Genomic DNA, 13,675 nt, shown 5'->3' on the forward strand with positions numbered 1-13,675 from the left:
GAGGCATTCTGCCTCTGAGGTATACCCCTAGCCCTTTCTGGTTTTTTTTTGTGTGTGTGGTGCTGGGGTTCCTCGAAGCCCTTCTACCTCCGGGCTACCCTCCCAGACCTATTTGGAAACAGGGTCTCTTAAGCCAGCGTGGCTGGCTTCGAACCTGCGCGATCCTCCTGTCTCCGCCTCCCAAGCGCGGGGATTACAAGCGTGCGCCACCACACCTGGCCGTCTATTTTTTTGTTTGTTTGTTTTTGAAACAGGAATTTACTAAGTTGCTGAGGCTGGCCTTAAACCCATGATCCTCCTGTCTCAGCCTCCTGAGTCCTGGGATTACAGATGTGCACCACCGCATCTGGCTTCATATAAATTTAAGAATCAGCTTTTCCACTTCTATGAAGAAAGATGTTGGGGTTTTGCTAGGGATTATATTGGATTTCTAGATTACTTTGGGTATTATTGCTGTCTTAACACTACTAAGTCTTCTAATTTGTGAACATAAGATGCATTTTATTCTGCCTTTTAAAACTTCTTTCAGTGGTGTACAAGTCTTGCATATCCTAGGTTTCATTTATTCCTCAACATTTTATTTTATTTTTCTCTGCACTGCTGGGAATGAAACACAGGGCCTTGCTCATGTTCGGCGAGTGTTCTCCCACTGGGCTGCATCCTAACCCTTTTTTATTGCTTAAACTTGACTAAGCTGAGCAGGCTGGCCTTGAACTCGTGGCCCTCCTGCGCCCCAGCGGCTGGCTGGGCTGGCCCTCACGCCAGGTCTGCACATCTTATTCTTTGTAATGCTCTTGTGACTGCTTCCTCGCAGTTGCTTTTCACGCCCACATCATTGTTGCCAGCGTGTAGAAATACAGCAGCTTCCGTGTGTTCATCTTGTATCCCACAACTTCTGAATTTATTTATGAGCTCGAGCAGGCTTTGTGCAGTGGACTTCTTGGGCCTTTCTGTGTGTAGGGTTATGTCATATGCAAGGAAAAGCCATTTCTGTCTTGCCCTCCAGTTTGACAGCTGGGGCAGGCCCTGCCGTCGCCCTGGTCCCCTGGGGCGGCTCGGCACTCGCCGTGGGTGGCGTTGGCCGAGGCTCCGCGCGTGGCCTGTTGTCCACAGAGTTCCCCTTCGGTTCCTGGGGCCGAATGCGGATTCTCTGAGATGCTTTTCTCTGTCAATCGAGATGGTCGCGTTGGGGCTTCTTCATTGTGTTTGTATGGTGCTTAGGAAGGAAGGGGCCGAGGGAGGTCCAGGAGAAATGGAATGAGGAGTGAGGCAGGGCTGCGTCGCCCAGGAGAAAAGGCCTGGTGAGCGGTTCTCATTTTGTTTTGTTGTTTGTTTTGTTTTGTTTTTTGTACTGGAGAACAAACTCACAGGCATTCTACCTATGAGTTGTACTTCCTGCCCCTTTTATTTTTATTTTCAATCTAATTTTGAAGTAAGGCCTCACTAAATTGCAGAGGGTCTTGCTAAATTGCTAAGACTGGCCTCAGCCCTGCGATCATCCTGTCTCAGCCTCCCAAGGACTAGGGCACATAGCATAGTTCTTTTTCTCTCCCCACTTCCCTCTCATTCCTTCAGGCATATTTAAGAGGAAAACAAGCCAGGCGGGTGTGGTGCCAGGCGAGGTGACGCACGCTTGTGATCCCAGCATTTGGGAAGCTGAGACAGGAGGATTGCAGTTCGCGGCCAGCCTCAGCTACTCAGTGAGGCCCTTTGCAACTCAGTGAGACCCTGTTTCAAAATGAAGAATAAAATATAGGCCCGGGGGTGTAGCTCAGAGGTAGAATGCCCCTGGGTTCCATCCCCAGTACCGAAAAAAAAAAGAGAGAACCCGCTACCCTCTTCCAGCTACTGCAGCAAGAGTCAGCTCCCTACTCCGCCCAGGCCCCAGGCTCGCCCCTCCGTGTAGTGTTGGAGGACCATCACCAACTGGTACTCACGTGTCGCCACAAGGGCACACCCTCCATCACTCTGGAGGCCACAGACGATGCCATCAGACAGCAGAATCTGTCCCTGAGGTGGACATTAAGTGTTTACAATCATTTTCAGATGCAAAATGCAGGGCAGACATCCTTGCCAAAGATGCTCTCTTCCGAGGGTTTTCTCGGTGTATGTTGGGGTGAGTGCACTGTTCAGTGGACTGGCCTCAAACCTGCCGTCCTCCTGTCTCAACCTCCCAGGTACCGGGGCACATGGCATAATTAGAACTGTTCCTTTCACCAGCTCCTCCCTCCCTCGCCCCCGCCCGTCTCCGGGTCCCTCCTCGGTGTCGGGAGCCCTCCTTGTTTCCTGTTCCCTTTGGTTTCCACACGTGAGCGTGCACTCGACCCTGACTTTCGGGCCCACTCCCCTCACTGGACACCATATCCTCTCGGTCCATGCGTTTTCCTGCGGAGGACGTCATTCTTTATCTTTATGGCCCTAGTGAAACTCCATCGTGCGTACAGACCACATCCTCATTACCTGCTAATTCCTTGCGGGACACCGAGGTTGGCTGCATAATTCGGCTACTGCGAATCGTGCTGCGTGTGTCGGGACACTGTGGTGGCAGTGCATAGCTGTATCTATACTGGTTATTTATTTACACTCCGGCTCACAGAAGGGAATGGCGAAGCATTCCCGAGCCCGTGGCTGCCCTTCTGTGGGAGCAGCCTTCTCCGTGCGGCCCCTCCCTGGCGGGGCTCCCCCCGGGCGCGGTGCACAGGGCCACGCTCCCTCCGCTCTCGGCCTGAGGGTGGGGGTGTCGGAGAGGGCCGCGTCTGTTTTGCTGGTGGGGTGGTCCGGAGCGAGTGGGCGTGTGAGGTCACTTCCTGGCTGCCTTGGCCCGTGACCAGGCCAGCATCTGTTGTGGGCCGCTCTCTCTCGGGCGAGTCTCAGGGCCAGTTTGCCAGGGCCCGGATGAACCCCAGACAGAAGGGAGGAGGGGTCGTGGCTCCTGCCACCAGGCCTTGCCAGGGCCCTTGGAAGCCGAGCTGGGCAGGTGGCCCCATCTGAGACCCCCTTGTCCTGGGCCCTGGAGCGCCAGGGCAGAGGTGGCCTCCCTGAGGCAGGTCCCATTTGGTGGGTCCCGTTGGTGGGCATGTCCACATGGGGTCTGGGCAGCTCTGTGACTGTGCCCCACTGCCCTGCCAGCCCTGCTGCCCCTGGCCTCCTACCTAGCAGGGTCCCTCTGCCCTGGTGGACGGAAGGCGCCTGAGGGGACTGAACGCGAGGTGACTGTCATTTCCTTCCGTTTCAGCTGTGTCGGGGTGGAAGAGGAGGAGGCTCCAGACATTGACATTTACCACTGCCCCAACTGTGAGAAGACCCACGGGAAGTCTACCTGTGAGTACCCCTGCCCACCCACCCACCGACGTGGCCCTGCCTGGGCCTGGGCTGGGGCTCCCTGGGGAGCACCACGGGGTTGTCATCACCTGGGGATCCTGGTGCTGGGATACCCCCAATTTGCTGTCCCTCAGAGCCTCCCCGGCCTCCCCAATCGGCTCTTGTCCTCAAAGCAGCTTTGCAAAGATCCTCCCAGGTAGGGGCGGGGGTCAGCCGAAGCTGGGGGGGTACGGGGAAATTGGGGCACATGGCATGATGGAGGAACACCCAGGCCATCAGCCCGTGTGTGGCTGGGTGGCTTCCCTGCCCTCCAGCAGCACCCTGGTCCACATGCCGCCTCCTGGGTGGGGGGCTGAGGGGCTCGCCTTTCCCCTCTGCCACTCTGCCTGTGTGTGGGTGGGTGGCTTCCCCACCCTCAAGCAGCACCCCGGTCCACATGCCGCCTCCTGGGTGGGGGGCTGAGGGGCTCGCCTTTCCCCTCTGCCATTCTGCCTGTGTGTGGGTGGGTGGCTTCCCCACCCTCAAGCAGCACCCCGGTCCACATGCCGCCTCCTGGGTGGGGGGCTGAGGGGCTCGCCTTTCCCCTCTGCCGCTCTTGGTGTCCGAGGCTCTCCCTCCTCCCTCCGCCTGGCCTCTGGTCCTCTCGGGCGGTGGGCCTTGGGGGCCCAGGGCGCGTGCTCAGCTCACACCGCGAGTTCATCCAGGCATTCCTGAGCTCCAAGGCCAGGGCTTTAAGAGTGGTGCTGTGATCTGTAGGGACCTCCGGAGGGGCTGGTGTGTGTGTGTGTGTGTGTGTGTGTGTGTGTGTGTGTGTGTCTGGGTTCTGGGTTGGCGCCAGCACGGGCCTTGCAGAAGCTACTAGCAGTTGGCTGGTTTCATCCTGGTCCTGGGTCCTGGGTGGCTGAGCTGAGGGTGGGATGGGGTGGGTGGGTGTGTTGAGCTTCAGCCGCAGCCGCTTGGCCTCACTCTTCCTCAGACTTGTCCCAGGTGCCTGTCCACAGGTGAGTCCTGGGGACCTGGGTGGGGACTGGAAGGAAGCAGCACTGGCACCCTGTTCTGAGGACCAAGCCTGGTCTGAGGGAAGTTTGGGGACGCCTGGCCCCTGGTGAAGCTGGCGCTGGATGGGGCAGAGTCCTCCCACTCTGGGGACCTTGCTGCTCTCTCTTGACCCCTCCAGGGCCCAACCAGTGCACTAGTCAGCTTTCCATCCTCAGACCAAAACACCTGCCATAAACAATAGAGGAGCCAAGGCGGATTTTGGCTCATGGTTCAGTCCATGGTTGGCCGCTCCCTTGCTCTGGGTCTGAGGGGAGGACATCATGGCGAAGGGTGTGGTGGCGGAGAGCTGCACCACTCGTGGTAGCTGGGAAGCCGGGGGAGAGAGAGAGGGAGAGAGAGCGCACGTGAGTGAGACAAACAGACAGACAGGCAGACACACAGCATGCGCAGGCTCTCAACACTGCTGCGCGGGGGCCACACCTTCAACACATAAGCCTGTGGGCCACGCTCCGGACTCACAGCGCAGGGCCTGTGTTCATCGCTGTGACAGCAGGGACTCACTAACTTCACGTGTGTCTCTTGCTCCTCACACGTGCTCGACACTGGTAAAGGCCACAGATGTCCTTGTGTGACAGAGCAGGACGGTCCTGGGCACCCCAACCGCTGGCGGCTTGAGGCGGCCGGTCACACTCACTAGTGACGGCTTCAAGGCAGCTTGAAGACAGGAGCGCTGTCTCTGTCCCCAGCACCTGCCCAGCCACCAGAGAGCTCAGGAGCCGGACAGGCCTGGGCTGGACCCAGGGGCACCTCCTTGAGGGCGGCATCCACCTGCTCATGGGGAAGGCGCTGGGCAGCGCTGCTGTGTGCTCCGCGCCATGGGCCCACGTGGGTGTCACTTGGGAAGAGGCTCCAGACACGTTGGGAAGGAAGAGTTGGAAACCACAGGCCGGGGCTCTGGCCCACAGTCAGCATGCGTCCTTAGGGGTCCCCAGCTGGGGGCTTTGTTTCAGTACTGAAGCTCAGTAGCCTGCCTTTGAAATACATCCCTGGCCCCTCCCCTTTTTATGGTGCTTGGGATTGACCCCAGGGCCTTTCTACCTCTGAGTTACACCCCCAGCCCCATTTTTCATTCTTTATTTTGAAACAGGGTCTCACTAAGTTGTGGAGGGCCTCACTAAGTAGCTGAGGCTGGCCAAGAACCTTCAATCCTTCTGTCTCTGCCTCCCAAGTACTGGGATTACAAGCATGGACCACCATACCCGGCTTATCCTTAGACATTTTTATTTATTTATGTTTTATTTGGAAACAGGGTCTTGCAGCCAGGTGCAGTGGTGCATGCCTGTAATCCCAGGGCTTGGCAGGCTGAGACAGGAGGATTATAGGTTTGAGGCCAGCCTCAGCAATTTATCAAGCCCTGTTTAAAAATACAAAATAAGAAGGGCTGGAGGTATAGAATTCCTGGGTTCAATCCCCAGTGCCAAAAAGAAAAAAGGAAGAGATTTCATTAAGTTGCCAAGGGTTCTGGCAGTTAATAAGGCTGGCCTCAGCCTGCAGTCCTCCTCACTCAGCCTTTCAAGTCCTGGGATCACAGGTGCACGTCACCACCATGCAGTCTCTGATGTAAGGGCTCCAGTCTCATCACGAGGACCCCAACTTCACGACCTACTCACCCCAAGGCCTCACCTCCTCCCGTCATCACCACAGGCATCGAGGCTTCCCACAGGGATTGGGGGTGATGGTGCCAACATCTGGTACATAGCACGCGCACAGTATAAATGTGTTCCTGTGTGCATGTGTGGAACGTGCCCTGTAAATTCTGTGACTCACACTTCACTGCTGCTCTGGGGGATGAGCTTCCTCGGGCCCGGAGCTGCAGGCTTCTGGCCCTTCCCACTGGTGGGGTGACCCTGCCTGCACTGTGCTCCCTGCCGCTCAAGGCCTGCTGGTCTTTGCACTTTGCACACCCGGCCATCTGCAGCCCTCCGAAGGCCATGGGCCACACCTCCCCTCCCTCAGCCTGCCCAGCCTGGCTGGGGCTTGCAGTGGGCAGGCAGAGGGCAGGAGAGAGTCTCTCTGGCAGCCAGGCCCCCCAAGCCAGGCTTGCATATCTTGAACTGGCTGTGGCCAGGACCCGCGGGCTCCTCAGGATTATGTGAACAACCTGGGCTTGGCACCAGAGCCCGAGGTCCCTGACAGAGCCTGGCAAGGTGTCCTGCGTGATAGCACAGGTGTGGCTGGTGCCTCGCAGCTCTGGGGTCGTGGCAGCTCACCCATTGAGCCCCAGCCGCTGCCCTCCCAGCCAGGCTGTTCTCTTGCCCTGCAGGTGGCCGCACCTTCCTCGCCTGCTCGAGGTGCTGGAGGGCCCCAGAGTGTGCCCACCCCGCGCCCCACAGCCTACAGTGGCAGCTGTCACAGAACCGGGGTCCCAGTAGGACAGGCAGGAGGTGTTACCCGCTTCTGGTGGCTGCTTGACTGGGACCTCCCAGGAGGCGCTCGGTGATGGTCTCAGCAGACGTCCTGCATGAAGGGGTCCTGGGTCAGAGGGAGGCCGTGGCAGCACTGCAGTGGGTGACACCGGCCTGGGGAGGGAGGGTGTGTGTGCTGGGCCGTCGACGTGGTAGTCAGCGTGGCCCAGGTCCACTCCACGCCAGGCACCTCAAGATCCCCGAGCAGGCAGGGCTGGCTTGGTGACTCCCTCCTCTGTCTCCCCGCAGTGAAGAAGAAGCGGACCTGGCACAGACACGGCCCGGGGCCGACGCCCGACGCGAAGCCCGTGCAGAACGGCAGCCAGCTCTTCATCAAGGAGCTGCGCAGCCGCACCTTCCCCAGGTGGGCCACGCGCGGGACCACGCAGAGGTAGCAGAGCCGCCTGCGCACCCGCTGGGCCAGGCGCGGGGCCACCTTTTCTCTGGCTGGAGGCTGAGTGCTGGCGCCTGCCTGGACCCCGGGCCTGTCTCCTCTGTGGCCTGGACTAGCTGTCCTCCGGTGGGGACGCCCTCCCCCTACACAGGTCTGTCCAGCAGTATCTCTGTTGATGAGCCTTCACCTGGGAGGATCGCTTCCCTCCAAAGAACTTAAAGTCAGGTGTCAACTTCCTTCTCACTTGGGTGATTTCTGATGAGAAACCCAGCATGACTTTTATCCTTGTTCTTCTGTGGGTGAAGAGTGAACCTCCCTCCCTTCGTCTGTCCCTCCCTTTCTTTTTCTGTCCTATGTTTACTGACATGTAATTCACATGAGTGCAGTGGTTTTCATATCTTCACAGATATGTTTACCAATCAATTTTAGAATATTTTTATCACCCCCTAAAAAACCCACCGATCTTTATCAGCCGCCCTATGTTCCATCCCCTCTAAGCATGCACCACCTTGCCTGGTTTATCTGGTGTGTGTGTGTGTGTGTGTGTGTGTGTGTGTGTGTGTGTGTGTTGCTGGGGATTGAACCCAGGGGCATTCTACCTCTGAGATACACCCTCAGCTCTATCTTTAATTTGTGTGTGTATGTGTGTGTGTGTGTGTGTGTGTGTGTGTGTGTGTGTGGTACTGGGGTTCCTGGAAGCCCTTCTACCTTTGGGCTACACTCCCAGACCTATTTTTTATATTTTTTTATTTGGAAACAGGGTCTCTTAAGCCAGCGTGGCTGGCTTCGAACCTGCGCGATCCTCCTGTCTCTGCCTCCCAAGTGCGGGTACTACAAGCGTGCGCCACCACACCCGGCTTCTTCTTTTTTTTTTTTTTTTTTTTGTGAGTCTGGGAATGGAACCCAGGGGCATTTGGCCTCCGAGCTATACCCCCTGCCCTATTTTTTATTCTTTTTTTTTTTTTATTTTGAAACCAGGTCTCATTGAGTTGCAGAGGGCCTCACTAGGCAGCTGAGACTGTCTGCGAACCGCGATCCTCCGGTCTCACGCCCGGCTTATTTTTAATTTTTAATTTGGAAACAAGGTCTTGCTAAGTTGCTGAGGGCCTAAGTTGCTGAGGCTGAATTCAAACCTATGATCCTCCTTTCTCAGCCTCTCATGTACTAAATTACAGGCATTCGGCGCCATGCCCGCCCTTATCTAGCGCTTTGATCTGGCCATCCTAATGGATGTGATATGGCATCGCATTTTATTTCTCTTACAATAGAAGACGTTGAGCGGCTTTTCATGTGCTTATGGGCCCTTGTATGTCCTCTTTGGAGAAACATCCCATGAGATTCTGTACCTGTTTTTAATTGGGGGGCATCTTTCTGAGTTGTAAAGTCCTTTTATATAGTCTACATGCAGATCCCGGATCACTTAAAGATCCGTGCGTGTCCTTCCTTCTGCGGGTTCTTTTTCCCTTGAGTTGTCCTTTGAGGCAGAAGCGTCTTTTCGACGCGGTTAAACTTACCCATGTTCTGTGACTTGTGCTTTGGTGTCTGGCGTCCTGTCTAGAGGCCCCTTTCCAGACCCCAGGCCATTGCATTCGCCCTGTGTTTTCTTCTGAGTTCTGCAGTTGCAGCATCTGCGGTCTGCTCCTCGATACACTTGAGCTTTGCATGCAGTGTGAGGTGAAGCCCTGACTCCTGCCTGTTTGGTGTGGCCGTGCATTTATCTCAGTACAGTTTGTGGAAAGGCTCTTCTTTGGCTATTAAATATTCTTCGCACCCTTGTCAAGACCGGTTGGCTGTGGATGGCGATGTTTGTTACTGGATCCTTAACGTGGTTCCACCAGCTGGTGTCTGTCCTGGCAGTGGTGGCACGGTCTCTTTCTCTTCTTTCTGAGGATTATTCTTATTGGTGTATCTCACCTAGGATGCTGGCTTTCATTGTGGCATATCTTTACATACATAAAGATACAATTTGATCAATTTTGCCTCAAAATAATCCCCACCTTTTCCTCCTCCCTTTGTCCCATACTCGTGATTACTGAACTTATACTAAATTTTGAAAAAGTGTGACTCCTGCACGTTTTCTTTTTCTAGAGTATTTGGGTGTTCCAAGCCCCTTGCATGTCCTTGTGAATGTTAAGATCCGGTCTCCACAGAGGAGCCAGGAGGGCTCTGAAAGGGTCCCTTCAATTTGTACATCGTGTTGGGGGCTTTCCCACCTTGACAGTGTCGAGTCTTCTGCCCCATAACATGGGGTGTTTTCCCTTTTCTTCATATGTTTTGTGGTTCTTTAGTTCATTTTACTTGTGTTTTATATTCTTTTTGGTGCTCTTATAAATGGAATTATTTTCTTTATTTTATTTTCAGATTGCTCATTGCTGGTATATAGAAATAGATTTGATTTTTTTTGGTATATTTATCTTGTATCCAGCAACCTTGCAGACTAATTTGTAAGTTCAAATTGTTTTTTAATTATATTTTTAGTGAAGTTCTTAGGGTGTTCTCTATGAAAGATCCTGCAATTTGTAAACAGAGATACTTTTACTTCTTCCTTTCCCCCTGGAGTGATTGGCGTTTATTTTTTTCCGATTGCTCTGTTTGTCTGTCTGTCTCTCTATCTATTTATCATCTATCTATCTATCTATCTATCTATCTATCTATCTATCTATCTTTGTGGTACTGGGGGTACCCAGGGGCTTTCTACCTCGGGGCTATACTTCCAGACCTTTTTTTTTTTTTAAATATACTTTATTTGGAAACAGGGTCTCAGTAAGTTGCTGAGGGCCTCACTCAGTAGCTGAGGCTGGCTTCCAACCTGTGTGATCCTCCTGTCTCAGCCTCCTAAGCGCTGGGATTATAAGCATGCGCCACCATGCCCGGCCGATTGCTCTGGTTTAGAACCTCCAGTGTCTGGTGAACAGAGACTGGCGGGCGGGGCGGTTAGGCCTTGGCTGGGAGGCCTCGCACCAGGTCTGGCTGGGCGTGGGCTGCGTTTTTCTGCAGTAGCTCTAGATTCCAGGGACTCCAACTCTTCTAGGCTCATTGTTCGTTTACTTGTTTTTCTTCCTTATTTTTCTGCTTCCTCTCTTTCTTCACAGCGGAATTGAACCTGGGGACATTCCGCTGCTGAGCTGCGCCCCCGCCCTTTACATTTCCATCAGAGAAATCATTTGCTAGTGCTCCTCTTCATCCAGTTGTTTAGGGGAGCGGCCCGGCACACACGGAGGCAGCGTCCTGCACACCCGTGCTTGAGGCCGGCCAGTGCTGCTGAGGTCGCAGCTCATGGGATACCCCTTCCTGATTTGACACTCATTTCTGAGATAGCATTAAAAAATGTTAAGGGGCTATAAAAGATAATCACTTTGTTCAACATGATAGTTTTTGTAATACTGAACCGAGGGACATTCTACCCTGAGCTACACCCCAGCCCTTTTTATTTTTTGTGTTTTGAAACAGGGTCTCGCTAGGTTGATGAGAGTCTCACTACATTGCTGAGGCTGTCCTTGAACCTGCAATCCTCCTATCTCAGCCTCCCAAGTACCGGGATTATAGGCATGCACCACCACCACCCTGGGAACATGATAGTTTTATAAAGTGTGGTGTGTTTAAGAAATGAAAAACTAAGAAGAGACACCACTTCACATCACTGGTGCCTCAAAATAAGTTGGCAGGAAAACATACTGTGATTCAGCTGCCTTTGACACCGGAAGCTCTGGGCTGAGCTCTGAGGGGCTTCCCATGGTCCCTGGTGCTTCTTTTACTGCGTCTCTGCTCTTTCTCACAGCTCACAGGAGACGATGGGCAGCCTCGGAAACTTCACCAACAGAGCAAATCCAGTGCCCGTGGATTTCTTCTCAAAGGGCACTCTAACCCGTCAGATACCCCAGAGCTCCATTCCCATGAATATTCTAGCCCAGAAAAAACTAGCTCAGACACAGATAAAATCAATGAATAGAAGAAGAAACTTCCTGAGGTTCGGAATATTTGAGGCATTGGGTTGGTTCAGGGGTAAACCCTAGACCTCCCACTCTAAACGGGAAGCTGGATGCTAGTCCTTCTGGAGCAGCGTCCATTTACTCTGTGGGCCAAGAAAGCCGCTGCCCTCTGATGCCCACGCTCACACTGAGCCAGCTCTTGGAGGGTACACAGTAACATCATTAATTATTCCTGTGGTGACAAGGAAGTCGGACGTCGCCACCAGGGTGCACACCGCCCAGCCATCGGCCTGCCCCCCCCCCCCCCCCGTGGCTTCTTCGGCATCAGGTGGGGCCCTTGGAGAACCGAGAATGGGATTCAGTACAAAGTCTCCTTGTTGGTGGCGGGGGCCGCTCTTGGGCCTCCAGCTCTATGTGCTGCCCAAAAACAGGCCCACTGTACTTTTTATTTTGAAACAGGGTCGCAGTGAGTTGCCGAGGCTGGCCTTGAACCTGCGCTAGCCTCTCTGCTGTGCTTTGTTCCCCTAAGATTTCCTTATTGAGTAGAGTCTGTGTCTTGCAGCCCTCTTGGTCATAGTTTTATACTAATGTCTGATGTATTTACTGGACCCAGGTCAGCTAGGTCTCCACTCAAGAGCCAGCGCTCAGGAGATGATGGTTGGTAGAGAGGAAATTGGCTTTTCCAAGGGCCATCCCTGAGAAGGTAAGAGGGGCTGCTGTCTTAAGGATTCATCTTGGGGAGCTCAGGTATGCAGAAGGGCTCCTGTGGATGGACGAGAGCAGGGGCCGCAGATGGGGGCAGAGGGCACATGGCAACAGGACCTTTGTCTGCCTTTCAGGCCTTATGTCTCCATTTTCCCTCTGGCCAGAAATTCACAATTGGCCTTGACTTCCCAGGACTGGTTACTAACATATTACCTTTTATTTTTTATTTAATTTTTTTTAATGGTGCATTGTATTTATACATCATAATGTGGTAAAAAGAAACTTGTGTAGGCATAAATGCACACATCACCCAGCCAGCCCCCACCCAGTCCCCACCTCACTCCCTCCCCACTCCTCCCCCCCATGCTTGGTTTAGTGGTTGACTTCCATATGAATAAGTACATCGTGCACTTTAAAGCGTTTCCCTCTCCCCCCTCCCATCCCCACAGTTAGGTTGTCTTATCTCCTCCTCTATAGGATCTCCTTTTTCACCTGGAGTTCCTCCTATGACCCCTTTCACTCTAGCTTTCACATATTAGGGAAAGCATCCGATTCCTTACTTTTTGTGACTGACTAATATCACTTAGCATAATGTCCTCAAGATCCATCCATTTTCCTGAAAATACCGCAGTTGTATTATTTTTTATGGCTGAGTAAAATTCCATTGTGTACATATCCCACAGTTTTGTAATCCATTCATCTGTTGATGGACATCTTGGCTGGTTCCACAGTTTGGCTATGGTGAATTGTGCAGCTATGAACATAGATACACATTCATTAGTTTGGTAGTTTGATTTCTTTTCTTTTGGGTAGATACCCAGAAGTGGTATTGCTGGATCAAATGGTAGATTTGTTCCCATTCTTCTGAGGATCCTCCATACTGTTTTCCAAAGTGGTTGCACTAATTTGCAATCCCACCAACAATGTCTTAGAGTTCCCACTTTTCCACATCCTTGCCAGCATCTGTTGTTGTTTGTGTTTTGAATGATGGCCATTCTAGTTGGAGTTAGGTGAAATCTCAGGGCAGTTTTGATTTGCATCTCTCTGATTGCCAGTGATGTTGAGCATTTTTTCATGCACTTATTGGTCATTTGAATTTCTTCTTTCATGAAGTGTCTGTTTGGTTCTCTTGCCCATTTTGTTATTGGATGCTTTGTTTTCTTAGTGTTGAATTTCTTGAGTTCTCTGTATATTCTATATATTAGTCCTCTATTGGAGGTGTAGGTGGCAAAAATCTTCTCCCATTCTGTTGGTTCTCGATTGAGGTTCTTGACAGTTTCCTTTGCTGAACAGAAGCTCTTCAGTTTCATGCAATCCCACATGTTGATTCGCCTTTTGGTTTGTTGTGCCTTTGCGGTCTTGTTGAGAAAGTGTTTATCTGTGCCTATGTGTTACAGTGTTAGATCTATGCCCTCTTCAAGGAGCTTCAAGGTCTCTGGTCTAATTTCCAAGTCTTTGATCCATCTTGAATTGACTCTTGTGCAGGGTGAAAAAGTGGGATTAATTTCCAATTTTCTGCATATGGTTAACCAGTTTTGCCAACACCATTTGTTGAACAGGCTGTCTTTTTTCCAGTGTATGTTTTTGGCCCCTTTGTCAAAAATCAATTGGCTGAAAGCATGTGGACTTGTTTCTGGGTCTTCTATTCTGCTCCATTGGTCTATGCATCTGTTTTTGTGCCAGTACCATGCTGTTTTTATTACAACGGCTTTGTAGTATAGTTTAAAGTCAGGTATTGTGATTCCTCCTGCATGGTTTTTGTTGCTGAGAACTACTTTGTCTATTCTGGGCCTTTTATTATTCCAAATAGATTTAAGGACTGATTTTTTTTTTATGTTTGTAAGGAATGATCTTGGAAGTTT

At 52.4% G+C, this 13,675-nt stretch overlaps 1 protein-coding gene across 1 annotated transcript in view; it reads left to right on the forward strand.

Moving 5' to 3' along the window:
- PHF2 (PHD finger protein 2) overlaps positions 1-13,675 on the forward strand; it is a gene marked incomplete at both ends in the record, with an annotated part of 96,516 nt that overhangs the window by 48,595 nt on the left and 34,246 nt on the right. Inside the window, 2 exons of the mRNA XM_080708668.1 lie at positions 3,236-3,321; positions 7,035-7,149. Of these exons, the coding sequence (XP_080564794.1) occupies positions 3,236-3,321; positions 7,035-7,149 (201 nt within the window). The remainder of the gene's footprint in view (positions 1-3,235; positions 3,322-7,034; positions 7,150-13,675) is intronic.

Source organism: Muscardinus avellanarius (genome assembly GCF_963383645.1).
Source record: "Muscardinus avellanarius genome assembly, chromosome: 13".
NCBI lineage: Eukaryota > Metazoa > Chordata > Mammalia > Rodentia > Gliridae > Muscardinus > Muscardinus avellanarius.